This window comes from Mytilus galloprovincialis, chromosome 10 (genome assembly GCF_965363235.1).
Source record: "Mytilus galloprovincialis chromosome 10, xbMytGall1.hap1.1, whole genome shotgun sequence".
Lineage (NCBI taxonomy): Eukaryota > Metazoa > Mollusca > Bivalvia > Mytilida > Mytilidae > Mytilus > Mytilus galloprovincialis.
Genome location: NC_134847.1, coordinates 50,563,250 through 50,587,074, shown reverse-complemented (window position 1 = coordinate 50,587,074; position 23,825 = coordinate 50,563,250). Strand labels below are relative to the sequence as shown.

Sequence of the window (23,825 nt, the reverse complement as noted above, 5' to 3'; positions counted from 1 at the left end):
TTGTCTTTTCGTCAGTATGGAAATAAAAAGGTTTGTTCGATTACATTAATATTTTTAATTTCATCCTATATACTTAGATTTTAGGTTGAAAATAAGTCGACTCTGACGTTAAATTATCGGAAATTAAAACAACAAATGAAATTAATATATCATTCTTGATATTAATATAACCCGATAAGATAATTGTATTCCTATCTTCAGAATGGTATTCAAACACACCCCGGATGCAAAAACAAGAAGGTCATGTGATTCATTGAAAACGTCACCGAAATGGCAGATCAACCGTCTAAGACAGATATTCAGGCAATTTTCAAACGTCTTCGTTCAATTCCTACAAACAAAGTAAGGCATTTGAGACACTTAAAATTTTACTTTTGTTCAATGACTATTAAAAAGCCAAATATCTTTAACAATACTTAAATATAACCGCTTTCTACTAACATATGAGACGATGTGAATGGGCTAATAATGCCACCTGTCACTACCGGCGTGAAACACATTAGGCATACGAATTTCAATCGAGTAGATAGTGTTCAGACATTCTCTGTTTTGCCTTTCAAAGGTCTTGGTTCTGCATTTTATATCTGAATTCTGTAATGATAATTGTGTTGTTTCTGAAGAGATTGTGATTATATTTATGTAAATATTCATTTGTTATTCATTGGTATCTGAGGGGGGGGCGAGACCATTTTTCGGGACGCTGGGATTGACCGATTTTAGCAATGGGAAATTGGGATTGTCTTTTTTAAAGATCGGGAATTCGGGATAGAAAAACATCGGGATATGGGAAACCCACGTTTTTAACCATGGGAAATCATTATTTTTATGTTGAAATAATATGAGGCAGGCATTACCTGTAAATGGGGACGAAGTCTGTATGAATTAATTTTTTGTAACTTTAATATTTGTTAAAAAAAAAAAAGAAATGGAAATACCGTAACATTTCCCGGATTTTGGTTCTGTTGTTCGGGATTTTAGTTAAGACGTTATTTAAGTAATGACGTCATATACAATGTAAACAAAGAAACGCTATCATCAGGTAACGTTTTTTCATATCGAGGAATTATTAAAAATGAAATTGGTATTGCGTTCTTTCCTATTTTATGCAAGACTGATAAATATAAATTTTACTCAAAGTTTCCTACAAACGAGACCGGAAAAAGGAAGTACATTGTAGATTTCTGCGCAGATCCGGAAATTCAAAAACCCGACAAAAAAAAATTGAATGATTTTGAGTTCATTAGTACAATGAAAATATCGGGAAAATATTTCCCGATTTTTTTTTTTTTTATTGAATTTTCTACTGTTATTGGGGACTTCGTCGTTGAAATATAACGGGATTGACAAAAACTGTACCTTGGACAGATAAAAATGCCATTTTCATAATACTTCAATCAGAATCGCATCTAGAAACAGAGAAGATCCAGATCTTATTGTTATTTTCTGCTCGTTTTTTTTAAAGTAACCGTAGCCAGTGCCATATTTAATATCCACTGTACGTGAATGAAATGCTAACCAAAATTCATGATAAATGTCTAATCTCCTTGGTATTAGTGTCGCTCTGATTTAGAGGATCAGAATACCCAAAGAGGGTGGTTAAGGTTTTTTTTTCGTGCAACGTGTTTTGCCATTTTTAATTTCAACCTTCCGTGAAAACAGTTCGTGCTTCACTGCGAAATTGGTAACGTGCAAGCAATTTTTTTTTATTTTTCGTTCATCGTGAAATTTGAATTTTATTTCGCGGTTGTCCGTGAACATAACGCCTCTTTACAACCCTTCTCAAAAGTTAGACTTGATTTGGATATTTTCAATAAGAGTAAGATTATGTAAGACCTAAAAGAAAACACATGTGTTTCCGGTACCCTTAAATATATCTACCCCAATTTTAAGTACCTATAATCTAACTCTACAACTAAAGTTTTTTGGATGTTATTTGGACAAGCACTTATAAAGTCAGAATTTTTCTTCCATATGAACCAGTCAAAAACGTTTGAAAAAAAATAAATTTGCTTTCCTACCTATCCTAATTTTTTAGGGGATGTTGCCTAAAACACCTGTATTTTTTCTTGGCCTTACTACACAGATAATTTCACAGACGCAGTCTTCTCTATAATCGAATATCATATAAAAATATTTATGACATTCTACAATTTTGAAGAAAACAAATACCCCAACTTGACGTGTTTAAAATGTACGTACTGAATATATTGTTCAAAATGCACAAATTCAGGAAAGCAAATAATTAAGAACAACATTACTCAGAGGGTTTAATTTTCAAAGTTTACCAGGACGGCCTCCTTTAAAAGATGTGTCAGATGTGTCTATTCGTTACCTAAAATAGTGGAGGACCTCTTTAATAAATAAATGGTGATTTCTTGTTTATCGGGATCAGGATTTTTAACAAAATATGTCAGGGATTTCAGGATTTTCTGATATTAAAACCGGGAAATCGGGATGAGACCCCCTCTAGCCCCCCCCCCCCCCCCCCCTCGTATCTGGCAGGGAGACAAAACCAGAAAAGATAATTATGTCTCATATGCTCGCCAAATAAAAACTTCAAGTACTACCATCACTACAGACAAGGTTATCAAGCCAGAAGCATATATTTCTGTATAAAATTTTCAAGGGGTTGGGTCATGTTATAGAACCAGATCATTCCAGATAAATATTAATCAAGGCACCATCAAAAAGAAAAAAAATACTGCAATGAAATTTGACAATTAATACCAGACAATAAATATTTTGGATAACTTTTTTGAAAAATAATAAGAACAACACCAAGTGTTTTGACATGCTATTGAACTAACTAAGAATTGATATAATTATCACCACAATATTCACTCATTCTTAGTGAATAAGTGATCAAGTAGATGACCTTCAGTCTTGAAGACACTGTAGTACCCTTACTGAGTATTAAGAGCTTCACAACTGCTTGTATTCACACTCAATATATGATAGTGCTCTCTGCTTTGTCTGCACAGTTGTATTAAAGCTAGTATTGTTATACATGTACAGGCATATGACAGGTCCAAATACAAGAGGTTTTGTTTAACATTATAATAGATTATGTTTATCTCTTCTGAAAAAAAAAATGCTTGAAACAATTTCGAAATTGATTACATAATGTTAATTTATATATGGAAACCTCTAGATCTACTGTTAATTCAATTTAAGAAAAAAAATTGGAATGTCTGATTGTCAAAGTAACTAATCCTACATCATTTGTACATAGATATAGGAAGACGTGATATGAGTGCCAATGAGACAACTCTCCATCCTTATCACAATTAGTAAAAAATAAACTACATTAGATCAAAGTACATTGAAGTATGCATGACCTTCAAAACAGAGCCTTGTTTGTTTTAAGTACTTTGACTTAAATGTTCCAAAAAATGTATATTTCCATTCACTTTTCAGCAATGTTTTGATTGTCAAAGCAATAATCCAACATGGGCAAGTGTAACCTATGGTGTTTTCTTGTGCATTGATTGTTCAGCTGTTCACAGATCTCTAGGGGTCCACATTACCTTTATCAGATCTACACAACTGGATACTAGTTGGACATGGATACAGTTAAGAGCCATGCAAGTGGGAGGAAATGCAAATGCTGTAAGTATTCGACCACACAGAATTGGCCGTTTCAGAATCGAAAGCATCATGGGTAATTTCATTGTTTGTTCCCCAAAATGAAAAGAACGTCACGTCTTTGGTTAAATTTCCATTGTTAATGACATTTTTAACCAATCAGGACGTTTTGGTGTACACTTTTGAAAATATTACCCAGGATGCATTAGATTCTGAAACAGTGGATTAGTAAGTATCTTAAATCCCTAGAAGAAAACCCCATGCTGACATTTAATCTTTCTAATGTAGATCATGTACATGATGTACATGTTGGGAATGCGACATTTGTACAAACTTTATGTGTAACCATTTTCAATTTTTTTTTAGAAGACATCATTATTCATGTTATTAAAAAGAAGATGTTGTGTGATTTTTTGTTTTATTAATAGCCAATTAACCTACTTCATTAGCATGCATTAGATGTTAAACTGTTTTATGCACTGAATCAATAGTACAGTTGTGTACATCTACATATGGAATGCATATAAATCCAAACTAAATTATTAAAAGCAGTTTAATCCAGAACCTAAATGAATTCCTTGACCATGTATAATTGCCAATGAGACTAACTATATCACGGGACACAGGAAGAGGATGTAAACAATGCTAAAGCCTCTACTATAGAAGAATCCAGCATTAATAATGTGAGACAATGACCCACACATACTTTGAACTGGCAGATACATAATTTGACATGATTAAAGCTTTGAATCTATCCTAACTTTAGATCAGAGGTCAGCTGGACATAATTTACACAAAGAAAAGTATTTTTAATGCATGCTCAATGTATGTATTTATATAATAAAGGAGGATATGATATGAAGGTAAAAAATCTGGGAATATTATCAGAATTTTATCAAGTTCTTTTAAGTGATACTTAAAAAGATTTGCTTGTAGCAGACACATATATTTGATAATTCTTATATCATATGTACAAAATGAATGTTTTACATCAAAGTACTTTCATTGCAGACACATTTTTTCCGTCAACATGGTTGTACATCTTCAGACTCGCAACAGAAATACCACAGCCGAGCAGCTGAGTTGTATAAAGGAAAGTTACATTCACTAGCAACACAGGCCATGAAATTACATGGTACAAAGGTAGGTGTCATCAACACAGGCCATGAAATACATGGTACAAAGGTAGGTGTCATCAACACAGGCCATGAAATTACATGGTACAAAGGTAGGTGTCATCAACACAGGCCATGAAATTACATGGTACAAAGGTAGGTGTCATCAAAATCTTTAATATAGCAACACAGGCCATGAAATTACATGGTACAAAGGTAGGTGTCAGCAAAATCTTTAATATAAAAACAAGTGTTTAATATTCTTAGCTTCCACTATTATAAACCTCATACATGTTATAAGATTAAAAATTATGACATAATTAGCATATAAAACAGGGCATCTGTGAGATTAGCATAAAAAGATATGAATATATATATATATAGAAAAAAAGAGCCAGGAAGATCAATTTTATGCATTATGTTTCTCGGTCTGTGCTTTCGTTCGTCTATCCTGCTTCAGTTAAAGTTTTTGGTGAAGGTCGAGTCCAATCAGCTTGAAACTTAGTAAACATGTTCCCTATGATATGCTCTTTCTAGTTTTAATGCCAAAAAGAGTTTTGACTCTTTGTCCACTGACAATAGAAAATGATAGTGCAAGTGGGGCATCTGTGTACTATGGACACATTCTTGTTTACCCTGACATTGATATATTTTATATGTTTCTTTTTAGGTACACATTGAAAGTCATCATGATCCCACATCTCCAGTGAATAAGGAAGTAGATTTCTTTGATGCCCATACAGAGGATAAAGAACCTGATTTGATACAAGAAAATCAGAAACTCACACATACTTCAGAACCAAAGCCTATTAAAAATGGAAGTCTAAGTAAAGCAGAGGAAATAGGTATGGTCCACTATAATAGATTGAATCTTTTTACAAGGATATATATATTAAGACTAAAATGTTTCCTCTCTCATTTTAGCAAAAACGCTTTGAATGCATTGATTTTTGTTGATTTTATTTAACATGTTTAATGGAATGATTTTATAGTCTTAAGGTAAAAAAAAAAAATTACACATAACTATTTGCTCATTTGATAGTTAACCTACACTCTACAGATGTTAGTATAATAAAAAAAAAACAACGTTTATTTATAGTAGTAAATTTGATTAAAAAAATTAAAAATGTGTGGAAAGTATGATTCAGAATTGACATTCTTGTTTAGGATAATTTTTTTGTCTTCTTGAACTAATTTATTTGACATGTTTTAAACTCTCACAAGGACTGTCTATTTGGATCACAGCAGCGGATTGAATAAGAATTATCAGAGCTTTAAAAAATGTCATAAAATAGTATACAATATGTTATTGAAATACATATGCATCATAAAATCAAATTACAAATTTTAAAATACATTTTCTGGATTGACAATTTGACATTTTTCCGAAAATTATAGACCAAAAATTTGGAAAATCAAAATGTATAACCTGGTACACCATGCATGTATTTGTACTGTCAAAGTTCATGTAGATAATTGATATATAAGTAAATTTATTTTTCATCAGATCCATCAGAAGGTCCTTCTGTTGATCATGCTTTGAGTATGTCTCCTACTCAAGCTATGGCTGTTGCTGAACCAAGAAAGGCATTGATAGGTGCCAAGAAAACAGGAGGGGCAAAAAAATCGGTTAGTATTAGTCCATAGATTTATGAAAAAATATTTAATAAAGCACAACATAGAAATATTGAAACAATAACATCACATATGTAACTCATTAAACAAAGTTTTTTTTTATCCTCATTTGCTGCATTGATTAACAAAAGTAAAATTCTTAAAAAAAAAATTGCAATAGGCAAATGGAATTAAATAGGTTGTAGGGAGTATTTTCTTTGTGAAGAATACATATTAAAAGTTTGAGATACAGTCATGTCTGAACGATATACTGGTAGATCCACACAAAATAAAACAACAAAGAGTTTTCTTTGATATTCGTTCTTGTCGATGTCCTCTTGAATCTGTTGTTGCTTTTTGAAGTTTACACTTGTATTCAATTACATTTTTCAGAAAAAATAAGGATTTTTGTTAAATACATGTTACTTTTGATTTCAGAAAGGATTTGGTGCTCAAAGAGTAAAAGCAAATTTCAGCGAAATTGAGAATAAAGCCCAGCAACTTGATAAAGACAGAGAAGAGCTAGCTAAAAATATGGCCGTAGAAGAGGCAAAAACACAAGAGCAGAAAGATAAACAAATGTAATTTAAACAAATGATTATAACCCCCCTTGTATACCCTTGCTTGATCAGGAGTTGGTTTATTTGTTTTTGTGTCCTTCTTACCCTCCTATCTGCAACCACCTGAATCACTTGACAGAATTTTGTTTTTATCTTTCACAGAGTTATGCCCTTTGGGTACATTAATTATATGGAAAATTGTTTGGTTAGTTCTTTCATGTGTTTAATTCTTGTCAAATTTTTATTTAATTTGTATCAAAAGTTTATAATAGCAATGTCTTTGATGAATTCGAAAATCAGTGCCAATCAATTATTTTTAAAGAGTTATGTCCCTTGGATAAATCCTGACCTTACAAAAATGTTAATTGTGCATGCATGGTTCTGCAATGTGTTTATTTGAATATAAATCAAGGCAAGAGAAAGATTATTAACTTGACAATTGGAGAATAAATATTGACAGATGTACTGTAATTTACAGGGCGACTATGAAGTTAGCATATAAAGATATGAGTATAGAGAGAAAGAAACAAGAAGATAAATTAATGACCAATGATCCAAAGAAAGCAGCACAGTTTGAGAGGCTTGGAATGGGATTTAGTGGCCATAAGTATGTACTATATGAACATCTTGGTATACATTTTTATAGGACCGCAAAAAAAAATTTGGGATGGTGTAATTGTATGATGTCATCTGCGTCGTCGTCCGAAGACACATTTGGTTTCCTGACAGTAACTTTAGTTTAAGTAAATGGATCTCTATGATTTTTTTTAGAAGGTTCAATACCTCAAAAGATAGATTGGGATTAATTTTGGGGATGATGGTCCCTACCGTTTAGCATTTTTCAAGTGGAAGGATAATAACTTGTGTATTGGTATTTTGATCGCTCTGAAATTGTACAGCAATGTTTAATACCACAGGTTAAAGTTTGGGATTCATTTCAGGGGTTATGGTGCCAACAGTTTAGGTATTAAGGGCCAAAAAGGGGCCAAAAACAAGCATTTTTGTAGTTACGGACAATAACTTGTGTGTGAGTGAATGGATATCTCTGACATTGTACCACAAGGTTCCATATTACAAAGGGAAGTCTAAAAATGAGTTTGAGGGTAATTGCCCCAAACAGGCAGGAATAAGGGGCCAAAAAGAAGCATTTTTATACGACCGCAAAAATTTTAATTTTTCGTCGTATATTGCTATCACGTTGGCCTCGTCGTCGTCCGAATACTTTGAGTTTTCGCACTCTAACTTTAGTAAAAGTGAATAGAAATCTATGAAATTTTAACACAAGGTTTATGACCACAAAAGGAAGGTTGGGATTGATTTTGGGAGTTTTGATCCCAACATTTTAGGAATTAGGGGCCAAAAAGGGCCCAAATAAGCATTTTCTTGGTTTTCGCACAATAACTTAAGTTTAAGTAAATAGAAATCTATGAAATTTTGACACAAGGTTTATGACCACAAAAGGAAGGTTGGTATTGATTTTGGGAGTTGAGGTCTGAACAGTTTAGGAATTAGGGGCCAAAAAGGGGCCCAAGTAAGCATTATTCTTGGTTTTCGCACCATAATTTTAAGTAAATAGAAATCTATGAAATTTTGACACAAGGTTTATGACCACAAAAGGAAGGTTGGTATTGATTTTGGGAGTTGAGGTCTGAACAGTTTAGGAATTAGGGGCCAAAAAGGGGCCCAAGTAAGCATTATTCTTGGTTTTCGCACCATAACTTTAAGTAAATAGAAACCTATGAAATTTAAACACAAGGTTTATGACCACTAAAGGAAGGTTGGGTTTGATTTTGGGAGTTTTGGTCCCAACAGTTTAGGAATAAGGGGCCCAAAGGGTCCAAAATTGAACTTAGTTTGATTTCATCAAAAATTGAATAATTGGGGTTCTTTGATATGCCGAATCTAACTGTGTATGTAGATTCTTAATTTTTGGTCCCGTTTTCAAATTGGTCTACATTAAGGTCCAAAGGGTCCAAAATTAAACTTAGTTTGATTTTGACAAAAATTGAATCCTTGGGGTTCTTTGATATGCTGAATCTAAAAATGTACTTAGATTTTTGATTATTGGCCCAGTTTTCAAGTTGGTCCAAATCGGGTCCAAATTAAACTTTGTTTGATTTCATAAAAAATTGAATAATTGGGGTTCTTTGATATGCCAAATCTTACTGTGTATGTAGATTCTTTATTTTTAGTCCCGTTTTCAAATTGGTCTACATTAAAGTCCAAAGGGTCCAAAATTAAACTAAGTTTGATTTTAACAAAAATTGAATTCTTGAGCTTTTTTGATATGCTGAATCTAAACATGTACTTAGATTTTTGATTATGGGCCCAGTTTTCAAGTTGGTTCAAATCAGGTTCCAAAATTATTATATTAAGTATTGTGCAATAGCAAGAAATTTTCAATTGCACAGTATTGCGCAATAGCAAGAAATCTTCAATTGCACAGTATTGTGCAATAGCAAATATTTTCAATTGCACAGTATTGCGCAATAGCAAGAAATATCTAATGGCACAATATTGTGCAATAGCAAGAAATTTTCAATTGATTGGAGTTATCTTTCTTTGTCCAGAATAGTAGTTGAATCAACTTAAATCATTGTTTTATACAATATACAATGTATATTCACTTTTACTACCAACTGATAAAATAAAACAATCTTTACCATTCAGTGATAACAAGCACCTTTTGTTACATTTTAATATTTTATGATGTATTTAAATGAGTAGTTATTGTTGCAAACTCCATTAGAAATTTGAATTGAGATCAGTTTTGGAAAAAGGGAAAGGGGGATGTGGAAAAAAAAATGGAGGGGGGGTTAAATTTTTCTCATTTCAGATTTCATAAATAAAAAAGAAAACTTCTTCAAACATTTTTTTGAGAGGATTAATATTCAACAGCATAGTGAATTGCTCAAAGGAAAAAAAAGTATTTTAAGTTCATTAGACCACATTCATTCTGTGTCAGAAACCTATGCTGTGTCAACTATTTAATCACAATCCAAATTTAGAGCTGAATCCAGCTTGAATGTTGTGTCCATACTTGCCCCAACCGTTCTGGGTTCAACCTCTGCGGTCGTATAAAGCTGCGCCCTGCAGAGCATCTGGTTCTAGTTTCTAGACAATAATTGTGTTTAAGTGAATAAATCTCTTTGAAATTGTACTACAAGGTTCAATACTTCAAAGGCTTGGAATGAGTATGGGGTAATTGCTCCAAGGGATTCAAAAAGTTTTGGGGGAAATTTTTTCCAAATTTTTTGAGGGGTTAAAAAAAAAATTTCAAAATTATTCAATTTTTCACAAAGTTTCAAGAAGAAAGAAGAAACCTTCCATTGCACAGTATTACGCAATAGATTTGTCTCATCTTTGACCATTTTTGGTGTCAGAAACCTATAATATGTTAAAAATTGGATCACAATCCAAATTCAGACAGTATCAAGCTTAAATATTGTGTCCAAATTTGCCCCAAATATCAGGGTTTGACCTCTGCAGTCGTATCAGACTGTGCTCAGCGAGGCAATTTATTCTTAATAAGATAGAATGGTCATGCTTGAATATCTTTATATGATCAAATGACAGACCACTGATATTGCTTAGGTTTTTATTTAAAGGTTTTTGTCCCAACTTAACTTGCTTGAAATTTTAAAATTCAAAAAATGATTAATAATAGCAAATCTTTATCCTTCATTTATATCCCAGTATGTGTATATATATATTAAATTCTTTTTCAGAGGAGTTAGTCACTCAGCTATGACAGATATGCAGACAATTAACCAAGACTCTCCAGATAAAGACAGCAAATCACGTTTAGACAAATACAGCAGTAAACCTGCACGATCCAGAAATTTCTTTGAGGATGAACTAGATGATATGGGATTTTCAGGAAATAAGTAAGTAGCAGTGCTTTCCTTAAAAAAGGTTATGATAGCTGCTTTGTCAAGTTTGCTTACAATTTTGTAAAGTGCTGACTATGATATATAAGGCCTTACACTGAAACCTTTATGGACGAGCTGTAAATGGAAGTAGATCTAAATCTGTATGGATACATGACATACTCTTGCAGCTAAATGTATTGAATGTGTAGGTAAAGGTAATGTCTTTGGTTAGCTTGCTTGCTAGCTGAACTTTGAAATCATTATAAGCTGAGGTATACTTCCCTACTTTTTGAGTAGTCTTTGCCAACAGACAGATAGATTGGTTATCTGTCAGAGTAGTCTACTCTTAACAGACGGTAGTATAACAGATGGTTGTATACCAAGGTAATAAAAAATACTGACTTTTAATACCTACACACTAAGCATTTTGCTGTAAATATTGGTTTTCACTTGTTCTGTTGCAAATTTTAAAAAAAAACCACAGAAGTGTCAGATTAACAGCTACATTTTAGTCACTTGAGAATCATTTATTTCCATAGTTAAAATGTTTTATTGATCTTGTAAAAAGTATTTTTGTTGCTACTTGATTTCATGCTTTTGCTAAAGTCTGAATTCAAGCATGTAGGAAACTTATGCCATGTGGATTGTTTTAAATTGTAACTTACATTGGCCATCAAAATCCGAGAAAAATTGGTAAGTCACAAAATGATATGAATCTACAGTATGTAATCTTGAATTTATAATTGTAGAAATGAAAGTGCATTTGATATAGACAGAGACAATACCTGGGGAAATAAAGAAAGCAGTTGGGGCAGCAGCAATAAATCTGGTAGCTGGGATATAGATAGATTTGAATCTAAACAAAGCTTTACTGAAAATTTTCCATCAAAGAATGAAGATGACCGGTAAGTTATTTTAGGTGTCAAATGTATTGTGGATTCTCACTAGGAGACACAAAAACCACAGTAGACTTATATATAAAATATTTTGCAGAATTGTTACTGGTGTAATTTAGTTAGGCATTGTGAACTGTAAAGAGTTTATAATTGTTGCATATAATTTGACCATGCTTTGGTGAAAAAAAATATTCAAAATATAAAATTCATGCAAATTATATGAAAGGACAATCATTATTTAGCAAGTGAGAAAAAATTTATGGACAGAAATTTATAATTTGGAGGTATTTCTAAAAACTACGTTTTCAAGGATGTAAAAATGAAAATTTAGTTATATAATTTTCCTGACCTTGCTGTACTGTCTCACAAAAACTATGAAACTGTGTTGATATGTAGCAATATGCATCATAATTATCTCCCCCTGATTTAAACACATTTGTGAACATTTCTTTTCTCCCCTGGCTTAAAGATAATACACATATATATCCTTATTCTCAAACATTTAATGCATAGATTCCACAAGCATCTATAAAATAAATAAAAAACAAACAAACCTTTTCAATATTCAAAATACATGTGTGTATATAACAATCCAATCAAGCAATGGTAAATTAAAAAAAAATGTGAATTTAATAGAAAAGAGTATTAGAAAAATAATATTAACATAATAAATGAAGTTAAAGTTTACTCAATTCTGCATCTTCTTCTTTATTCTATTGTCAGTTTTTAATTTGTTGTCCAGAATCTGATATACATATATAACAAGTCAAGTACATGTAAATATAAAAAAAAAGATGTGGTATGATTGCAAATGGACAACTCTCGTCAAAGGCCAAAATAACACAGAAATTAACAACTAAAGGTCACTGTACGTCCTTCAACAATGAGTTTGGCCCATACTGCATACCTTTAAAAGGCCCTGAAATGACAATGTAAAACAATTCAAACGAGAAAACTTACGGTCTAATATATGTATGAAAAATTAACGAAATATATAACACATAAACAAACAACCACTGAATTACAGGCCCCTGGCTTGAGACAGGTACATAAATACAGAATGTGTCTGGGTTAAACATGTTAGTTTATTTTATTTTCAGACCAAGTAGAAGTAGAAAGGCTTATGATTATAATACAACTTCATCTGCCGAAGATGCACAGAAAAAATTTGGGAACGCAAAAGCCATTTCATCAGACCAGTACTTTGGAGGTCGAGATTCAGATGTAAGTAGATCAATGATAAAACTCCAGTTAAATGAATTGAATATTTTTGATATTATCTAAATACTTAAATGTGAAAGAAATTTATGTCCAATATTTGCCTATGCTTCTATGGAGATATTTTTAAGACTGTCAATTCATTTATTTTTCATGGATTGAGGATAAATTTGATTTTTGTGGATATTTGATTTTGTTGTTTTGCACACAATCCTCTAGGATTTTAGTACTTTGATCAAAATTATATTCTTGGTTAAATTTTATCCGTGAAATCCACAAAAATATGTATCCAGTGAATAAAAATGAACATGATGAATCCACCGTCAGTATAGCAGAAAACTTATATGATAGTGAAAAATGAACTCTCACACATTTTAGAAGTGAAGGTACAATGAGAAATTAAAGGAGATATTTCTTTTTTTTATGGACATCTAATAAAAGATTAAGCATGTTTATATCAACAACTTCCAAAGACATAAATCATGACTTTTTGCTTGAATTATATTAAATTATGTTTTGTTTTTTATTGTAGTTTGAAACAAAACAAAATTTACAGAAATTTCAAGGAAGTAATAGTATATCTAGTGACGATTATTTTGGTGACAATTCCTCTAAAAATAGATCTTATAATAGTGGACCCGATTTACAAGAGATTAAAGATGGTGTACGACAAGGTGTTACTAAAGTAGCAGGAAAAATATCATCTATAGCCAGTGGTGTTATGACTTCTTTACAGGTTAGTATTTATATAGTTATCTCCCTTCTGTGAACTCTTCAATATCTTATGCAAGTAGGGTTACACAGAAGTTGTCAATGTTCCACTTTTGTTTTACCCTTGTTTTCTAAGTTATTATGTCTTATAAAAACAAAAATATTAAAAAAAAAGAGGTGTTAATATGAATGGAGTTGCATGTTGGTTTTAAGATACCACATCTGAATTTTTATAATTTTATTAAGTCATAATTCCACCTATCAGATATAATGATGCTGAAATTTAACACAATGATACCAGTTGTATTTTTTTGAGGAATAAATTGCCTTGATTTTCAGGAAAATGTACATCTAAAAATTGCATGAATTATTTAAAATAATATTTATACAAAATCCAGTGAAATAAGTATGAATAATAGATGTGAGGTATACATCAATAAGACAACAATGAAAATAATCAAAAGAGATCTATAGGTCAAATAGTAACTATAACACAGACTGTTTTATTTATTTCAGAGAAAATCTTGAGCTTTGCGTTTGCACTAACTACATAGGTGAAATATGTCACATAATAAATTTTGTATGCTTTGCATGCATATGGTGATATGAAGTCCTTGGATGCTTTTGTCCTGCGTTATTGAATAATTTTTAAGTGTTTTGATTGCTTCATTCATACTTCACCACATACTTTCCATGTTTTTTGTTATCTTTATTGTTATCTATGGTAAATTTTCAAATGCTTGGTTTGGTTCTTGACAATGAAAAAGAATTGAAAAGAATTCCTTTGATAACAGATTGCAGTATAGAATAAAAGGTTGTAGCCACAAAAGTCTTAAATTGTAAGGATTTTCAAAATTAACCTCAGCTCAAAAGTTGTTGGATTGGTAATTAGAGAACACATATTTTTATGTTTCTCTGAAATCTGCCATTTTCATCACAACATTAAAAATCACGATTATATCTTCCTTATAATTAATTGAAACTGTAATGTTTGCTTGCATAGAAAAATTCATATTTAGTTTGATTGATTCACATTTTAAACACTTATTCATCTTTTTATTTTGTTTGTTTCTTCATCACATCACATCATTGCCTGGTATGTTATGTTTCAGAATTAAAGATATTATAAAGAAGAAGATAATAGGTGTGTTGTGTGCTAAATTTGCACTGATTTGATGTTGTGTAGATTGTAGTAGAATTGTGTTCCTCATATACATTCCTCCTATGTAGAAGCACCTCATCTAACATTCATCAAATCACAAGAAAATATAGTATTTCCTTTAACAAAAGTATAAACAGTTTTCATTTGTACTCTATTTCCAATTCTAAACATGGTAAACTCAATCACTATTCACAGTTTTTATTTATATGAAATAATTGTGAACTGAGATTATTTTTTAATTGGGAAAATGGGTATGTCTATCATCAAATTCTACGTTTTAAAAGTTAATTGACCAGATAGCACATCCTTCATTACATGTATCCTTAATATAATTTGTATACTTTAAAGATTGTTTGCTATAACTGACAAAAAAAATATGTTTGTGACATGGTAAAATGTATTAGAATATGTTTACCTTGAATAAAAAATTGATTTAGAATTTTTTTTTTTTTTTAAAGAATTCAGTGAATATTTAATTTTGTGTTTCCTCTGTAATCACAAAGGAGTAGGAGCATTAAGGCCTGGTTTTTCGCCCAAGAAAATAAAATGTTTAATAACTTTTTCAAGTTGGCACATAATGTTTAGAAATATCAATGAAAAACATTAAGATTTGTATGTGATGACGTCATAATTACATCATAATATGTACTGTTTTCACAAAAACGATGAAAAATACAAAATTTATGCAGTTTTCTATCTTTATTTCTGTTGTGGAAACATCGTGTGCAGCCAAGAAACAACAAAATAATTTAACACAAGCTTTATTATAACTATTGACAAAATCTCACCAATATAAAGTTATTTCTTGGGTGCGCACATAATTTTTCAATCTAAAATATACTTAAAAAATTTGATGAAAAACAAAGAAAATCGCGAAATTTTACAAATTATGCAAATTAAGTCATGATTTGTTGCCATTGTTACTTGTTCAATGTCCAAAATTGTTTTGTTTTTCTGAATACCTTGTACCTTAGATACTGTACAGTAATTTAAAATATGTATGATAACTTTTAAATTTGCAGTAATTTTTGGGCCAAATAAGGGCCTGATTGCCCCTACTCCTTTAGTTGAATCCACAGTAGTTTATCCCTAATTTCTTTATTCTGATAAAAGATAAGGGGAGTATAACTATCTTGTTTAGAGGGAATATTGAACATATGAAATGACACAAAAGTAAGATATAAAGTCAGAAGTAATAGTCCAATACAAAATGTTGAAAGTCATTGACAAAATTTAGGAAGGATTTTTATATATAAAGACTTCAAACAAATTAAACAGCAGTGCCTATATGCTGCTTCACATACAGCATTCATCATTATTTTATTTTTTTATGTTTTAATGTTTAAAGGTGTATGATGTTTCTTTGGATTTTTTAACTAAAATATTGGTGAAACAGAAAATGAATTAGATAGCAGTAAATAATTGCTTATCATTCTTGCAGTGGATCTTCTCTTGGCTTGTTTTAGCTTACTAGTTTTTGCTTAAAATAAATGTGGAATTAAAAGCACTGTATAAGCCACTTCCTTTTTTATATGCTTCATTTGTCACAATATCAAATCCATATAAAATTCTCAGAATTTCAGTCATCTTTTTAGACTAGTAAATCAAAAAGTTAAATAGATATATCTTTAAAGCTTACTAGCTTTTTCTTGAAAAGATATAGATTATTCATGTATTTTAAGTATTTCATTTTTCTGTCAGACTAAATAAAAATAAAATAACAAAAGATAAAAAATATACCATAAGAATAGAATAATATTTGTATTTGATATCATGGGTTATAAGATATTTTACCATAGATGATGACTTTATGGTGTGTAAAGTTGAACAAAGTCATTCTAAAAAATCATAAATGTTTGATTCTTGTTTGTACAAATTTAAAACACAATGTTATGTTATCAATGTGTATAAGCTGTAGTATGGTTGGCATTCACATGAGCTATTAAGGTGCTACCTAACACTTTAACTAAAATTAATTTGGCTCGTTTAATTTTCTTAAAATTTTGAAAAGTTCACTTTGACCCTTTGATAAAAATATAAACATTTAAAAAAATTTGAACCAACCGTTTAATCAGAAAAATTACACTGGTTATATAGCAGTTTGACAAACACTTATTTTGATCATTGAGAAGCTTAATATTCCCTTATGGACACGTCATTAAAATGTTCTGCTGATTTTACAGAGTTATCTCCCTGTAGTGTTAGGTACCACCTTAATATACTGTAAATTCAGAAATTATGGTGAGGTAATTACTAATGTGAATAGTATAACTTGGTGGCATTCTCAATATTCTTTAAAGAACTCACATTCTGATATCAAATATCTGTATGTAGATTGTTCTGAAACATTTCTTTCAGTGTTTTCTTGTTGGTTATAGAATTAAATTAACTTGAAATTGAGAAATTTTGCGATTTTTTTTTTTAATTTTAAAATTTCTACACTTTTAGTTTTTGCAAAAACAATGACATGCATTTTAAATTTGATCATATCATTTGTATGCAGCTTTTTCAGAAATCATAAAAATTTTATCATTTGTTCAGCAATCACAATAACAAATGAACACAGGAATGTTTGAACTTACAGCATGTTCTATGATAGACAAAATTGAGGTACTTAAAATTATTAAATATATCTGATAAAACATTTTGGTCTTGTAGCGGGAAATATTTTGTGCTTATAAAAAGAACCATTGTTATTATTTATAACTCTTGTGTGTCATGTGATTGAGAGCCTGTGTTGTAGCTACATGTACCAAGTGTCAGTCAGAATGGTAGAGGATTGAGCATATAATCTATATACAGGTAGAAATCATATTTTTTACATTTATTTTACTTTTTTTCAGGACAAATATGGCAATTGATGGGAATTTATATTAATTTTGGTCATCTTATTATTCAAAGAACAGTGGAAAAAGAAAACCTGGCTAACATACAATGAAAAACTACACTTTTATTCCTTTCTGGTTCACCAGCTTAAAGAAGAGTCTGAAAACAATATTTGCAGGAATAACAGTTGATTGAATTTATGAGAATAAAAGAAAATGGGATTTATTTATTCAAAGTATAAGACTTGGAGTAAATCTAAAATATATATTTATATGAATTCATCAACATCTGAAATGAAGATTTTACATGACAGATATTTGTTAAGTAAAAATTGTATAAACCGAGTCATTCCGGCTATGTAAAGAGGGGCTGCAGTGTCTCAGCATGCATTGCAAAGTACAATTATTTGTTGTACATGATATTTTATGCTAATTGTATGACAATTTTGTTGAATCCTTACTAATTTATATCATAAGTATAAATGGATTTCATTTAACATTAAAAAAATTAAATGTGAATCCTCTCAGCTATCTGCCTTGTCAATTAAAAATCCCCCTATGTTTTTTTTTTTATCAAAAAGTTAGATTTATTGCAGACTATTTGAAAGGGAGTAAGAGGGAGGTTCTTGCTTTTCATACTCTTTACCTATATCATATGTACAGTTAGAAATTTTAGATTAAACCTCCTATTCTACTTACAGTGTTATTTTAAACTAAAGTGCTTTACACTCCACTACAATTTTCTATATACCTGCTTTTTACTTCTTGTCCATGTGTAAACACTTTTTCTTGAATCTCATTTAGGAGATTTTGACTACTGTATGGTAACCTTCATGGACAATGTATGTTCAAAATAGATATTTCTTAAAATAAGAGAAATTACAAAAAACATGCATTTCATAATTTTTTACTCAAAAGTTAAAAAATGGCATCAAATTTAAGCACTGAGCATCTGTTATGCTTCTGACATTTATTAAATTCTCAAGTATAGTGTCTTTTCCCTTATAAATATTAATTTTCAATTGTAAAATAGTCCACTAACTTTCTAAATTAGTTTTACATGTAGGTTGAATAAAATAGCAATTGTACATTAACTGTGATTAACATGTTAAAAAGTTGACTGTGAACAATACATTTTTATAGTATTTATTTTTAGAAATATAAAAAATGATTATTACCTTTTCATATTTTGTTAAAACCACCACATAAGTACTATATTGTATGTAGTACTTCCATAATACAAGTATATCTGCCTTATAATTCAGGGGTAGACAATCAACAAATCATTTAAGCACAAGTTTTAAGAAACATGAAATCTCTCTGTTATTGAAGAACATATTGGTCAAATGTTTGGTGGCAGGTCCTCCCTTATACTATATTCTAGTTCAGTCTCTAGTGTGGTCATTTCTATACATTTTTGTCGAGCCTTCGACTTTAGTCGAAAAAGCGAGACTAAGCGATCCTACATTCCGTCGTCGTCGGCGTCGTCGGCGGCGTCAACAAATATTCACTCTGTGGTTAAAGTTTTTGAAATTTTAATAACTTTCTTAAACTATACTGGATTTCTACCAAACTTTGACAGAAGCTTGTTTATGATCATAAGGTAGTATCCAAAAGTAAATTTTGTAAAAATAAAATTCCATTTTTTTCGTATTTTACTATAAATGGACTTAGTTTTTTCTGCGAGGAAACAAAACATTCACTCTGTAGTTAAAGTTTTTAGAATTTTAATAACTTTCTCAAACTATCCTGGGTTTGTACTAAACTTGCACAGAAGCTTGTTTATGATCATAAGATAATATCCAGAAGTAAATTTTGAAAAAATAAAATTCCATTTTTTCCATATTTTACTTATAAATGGACTTAGTTTTTTCTGCGGAGAAACATTACATTCACTCTGTGGTTAAAGTTTTTAGAACTTTCTTAAACTATCCTGGGTTTGTACCAAATTTGGACAGAAGCTTGTTTATGATCATAAGATAGTATCCAGAAGTAAATTTTGTAAATAAATAAATCCATTTTTTCCATATTTCATGTATTTTACTTTTAAATGGACTTAGTTTTTCTCCAGGGAACCATTACATTCACTCTGTGGTTAAAGTTTTAAAAATTTTAATAACTTTCTTAAACTATCCTGGGTTTGTACCAAACTTGGACAGAAGCTTATTTATGATCATAATATTGTATCCAGAAGTAAAGTTTGTAAAAAGATTACTCAGTTTTTTCTGTAATTTACTTTTAAATGGACTTAGATTTTCTTGCAATCATAAAATAGTACATGTAACAAGAGGAATATTTTTATTGATTTTTTCCCTCATTGTTGTTGAGTCTGCAATTTACAGCAAAAATAGGCGAGACACTGGGTTCCGCGGAACCCTTACAAATTTTGTATCTGAATCATCATTGGCATTGGTGAAAATGTGTTAAATTGTTCGTATTGGCTGTTTATTTCTCATATTTTCCTTTTCTGATATGATAACCCCTCTAACTTATCTTGGACAATTGAGTATTGAAATATTTCCACTGGAAAACCTTTATTTTTAAAATGTTTTAATGAATGAATGTAGAAGAATGTGATAATGTGGATTCATGTATTTTCTTGCATTGAAGATTTATATTTGACTTCAACATTTTGACAAAGTCTGTTTATTGAACAATTGAAATAGTGGTTCTGCTTTACCCGCAAGTACAAAAATCCACAATAGATATAGGAAGATGTGGTGTGAGTGCCAATGAGACAACTCTCCATCCAAATAACAATTTTTAAAAAGTAAACCATTATATGTCAATGTACAGCCTTCAATGTTTAGTATGGCACAAATAATAATGAATTCATACTTCATCTTTAGACCAGAGCCCAATGACACAAAAAACTAAAAGACACATTTCCTATTCATTTCTTTTTATTTTTTTTAATTTGGTCATGTACACTTTTACGTCCTAAGAGTAGTGTACATTCATATGAAAAATTCAGATACTGTAGTTTTAAAAATTATTTGGAGGTTTTGCCTAATGAGAATAATGTTACTTGTTGAAAAACGCAATAATAAGAATTCACATTTATATCTGTATTCAGATTTGACTAAATCGCAAAAATTACACTAACATCTCTGTCAATTCTTCAAATATTGCAGTAATAAATGCATGGAGTAATTTCTGGCTGTACTATTCGTCGATTTTCTGTGCCAAAATTGATGTTTTTCATATACTTATACCGGGAACTAGTATTTTAAAAACAAACCAAAATGCCCCCAACTGTATTTTTTTTAATGTGTAATTCATTTTTAATTCATGCAACAAACATCAATTTTTGACATCAGGAATTTTGAATTCCCCAGCATATTTATTGCAAATGTACCTGTGGGTAATAAAACAGAATACTATTAAATTATGACTTGCAGGACATTTGGGGGCAATGTCAATGAAACACCCAAAACCCAAGTTCCTTGAAAATAAAAACATCTCTATTTTTATATCTGTTTTTGATTTATGTGGAAGAATTATTGCTAACATTTTTTTTTTTTTGAGTAAGAATGTGTTTTTGTTAATGCATTTTAAAATGTTAAAAAATGTCATTTGTTTTTTTCAGTGGTACATGTACTACATTTAAAATGTCTAAATTATAAAATAAACTTAAAGTACAAAAGTTGCTTTGGTTATTATTAAGGCACTGCTTGTGGAACCAATCTGAAATGTTTTTGACCAAAACCTAAATGATTAGGGCCAAAAGCACAACATAGGAAAAACTATAAAAATCAGTTGAAAAAGATTATCAGATTGATAGAAGGAAGAAAAACATCTAACAAAAACAGACCATACTTGACAGGGTATTTATACTACCCTAACATTGCATTGGCATTCGCTCCATGTCAGTTGCAAACACAAACACATGCATTGGGTTTAAACGTTTGGACAGGCACCAACCTACAACTTAACATGAAATAATAGTGTACGGTCACAACATTGAAACAGCTAAAATGTCAACTGAAATGTTGCATAACTCTATCAAAAGACATTTTAACATAAACAAGTAAACACACTAAATATGATATATGACACAATGTAAATACAAAATTTAAAAAAAAGTCAACTCACCTTGTACTTTGAGTTCATCCATTTTAAAGACAATTATCTTTGAGTCGCCTTCTTTGAAATAAACATGGATATAAGAAGATGTCTGTATGAGTGCCAATGAGACAACACTCCATCCAAGTCAATGTTTGTAAAAGTAAACCATTATTAGTCAAAGTACAGTCTCCAACACGAGCCTGATGTTACACTGACACAGCAACCTCTAAAGGATCCCTAAAATGACTAGTGTAAAACCATTTAAATTAATATACAGTCGAAGTCTATTGAAACCCTATTTAAGGGAAAATCTCCTTTTCATCTTCTCTGAATTGACAAAGGGGTGGTGACTGGGGTATAAAAAAAAATATGTCATCCCTTAACTTTTCCATTCTACAATAAACAAGAATGTGTCCCAAGTACACGGATGCCCCACTCGCATTTTCTATGTTCAGTGGACCGTGAAGTTGGGGTAAAACTCTAATTTGGCATTAAAATTAGAAAGATCATATAGGGAACAAGTGTCAAGTTGATTGGACCTCAACTTCATCAAAAACTATCTTGACTAAAAACTTTAACCTGAAGATGAACGAACGAACGAACCCACAGACAGAAAACATAATGCCCCTCGTTTATCGTGGGGCATAAAAAAAACTTGCCAAAAATGCAGTCTGAATGTACCGTCATTTACTCTCAGTGGGTCTTGATGTTTGAACTTTATACTTATTGTATTGGTTGATACTAGGTTTTCGTCTTGAATCTCAGTGGTCAATGTAGATACTACTGTAATCACTAGCCAGTCAACACTGAGGCTGTGAGTTCGAACCGTGCTTGTACAGGTGCATTCGACTCTAATCTCAATTGACTAAGATTGTCAGTTATTGTTGTCCAATCAAAGGTCGGTGGTTTTCTCCAAACACTCCGGCTTCCTCCACCAATAGAAACTGTCCGCCATGAAATAGCACAAAAGTGGCGTTAAAAACACATAACATCAAATCAAATGAATATACTGTGGAATGTTTGCCACCAAACTTTAAGAAAAAACACCCAATCAATGCATCTTCTAAGCCATGAAGCCATGAACACTTTGTATGAATGGTACACAGGTAAGGTTTTACAAATGGGCACAGGACGTTTGCGCTTTTTTACCTGTAAATCGATAGGACATTTACGCTTTAAATTTTGATTCACCTGTATTAAATTGACCGGACATTTGCGCTTTTTACCTATATAGCCGTCTTCATGTATTTTTAATCATTCATTACATAAATAAATCCAATTCATATTTGTCATTAGTTAGTTCAAATTAACACAGTCTTATGCACGGAGTTTAAGTTATAAAGACTAGTAATGGAAAAAAATGTATAGGTCATGATGGATTTTTTATATCGTTTTGATCAAACCCTCAAAGGTGAGGACATTTCATGGAGATGTACCTTGACAAATTGTAATGTAGTATTAAAACGGACAATGGAACTACTTATAGTTTGAGTCAGAAAAATGAACATAATAAAAAATAATTCGTGCTGGATTGAATTATGTAAGAAAGATGTTGGTGAAGATTCTTTGCTTCCTAAGAATTTACAGCCTGTATCAAAGGTTATGTACAGAATAAGAAGAAAATCACTAAGTCTAGAGAAGATGTACACACTCTCTTTGAAGGTTATCCCTTACAGACCTCAAAATCCCCCCAATAACTCTGCCAGGTCAAATCGGCCGGTCTCAAATCCGGATAACACAGGATGGAAGTCTTAAACACCAAATATTGCAAAAGCGCAAATGTCCTATGTAAAAAGCGCAAATGTCCTTTTCAAAAAGCGCAAATGTCCTGTAATTTGAAGCGCAAGTGTCTAATATAAAAAGCGCAAATGTCCTATGAAAAAGCGCAAACGTCCCGCGCCGTTACAAATAATCACCTTTTAAATAAAAGAGACATCCTGATTGTCAAAATAAATCTTTAAATTTGCTTATCATTTGCCAATTTTAAAACATTCCAGGACATACGCAATTGGAGAAATGAAGGAATTAAAGCAAGTAATGGACAAAAAGTCAAATAACGGTTCGAGATATTCTATAACTAAATGGTAAAGTTATTTGAAATTTCAATGGATTGGAAAATAAGTAGACAAACTATATATTCGATTTGTTTTTTTTTTGTTTTTTTTTTTTTTTATGGCAAATCATATGCCTTATGTGCCA

General features: G+C 31.0%; 1 protein-coding gene across 3 annotated transcripts; it reads left to right on the top strand.

Annotated features, from left to right (window-relative positions):
- The first annotated feature begins 226 nt into the window (after window positions 1-226).
- Window positions 227-18,077, top strand: LOC143047756 (ADP-ribosylation factor GTPase-activating protein 2-like). 3 transcript variants are annotated; one of them, XM_076220995.1, is made up of 13 exons: window positions 227-342; window positions 3,418-3,609; window positions 4,597-4,728; window positions 5,371-5,545; window positions 6,208-6,329; window positions 6,753-6,895; window positions 7,353-7,481; window positions 10,603-10,761; window positions 11,496-11,651; window positions 12,743-12,866; window positions 13,393-13,596; window positions 14,684-14,715; window positions 17,577-18,077. In XM_076220995.1, exons 1-12 carry the CDS (start codon window positions 271-273, stop codon window positions 14,687-14,689), a joined length of 1,614 nt encoding a protein of 537 aa, XP_076077110.1. In that variant the 5' UTR covers window positions 227-270; the 3' UTR covers window positions 14,690-14,715; window positions 17,577-18,077. The 3 variants fall into 3 exon arrangements, with proteins under 3 accessions (XP_076077110.1, XP_076077109.1, XP_076077108.1); XM_076220994.1 differs by lacking the exon at window positions 14,684-14,715 and adding an exon at window positions 14,088-14,125 and having other exon boundaries at window positions 17,577-17,957; XM_076220993.1 differs by lacking the exon at window positions 14,684-14,715 and having other exon boundaries at window positions 17,577-17,959.
- Window positions 18,078-23,825: the final 5,748 nt, after the last annotated feature.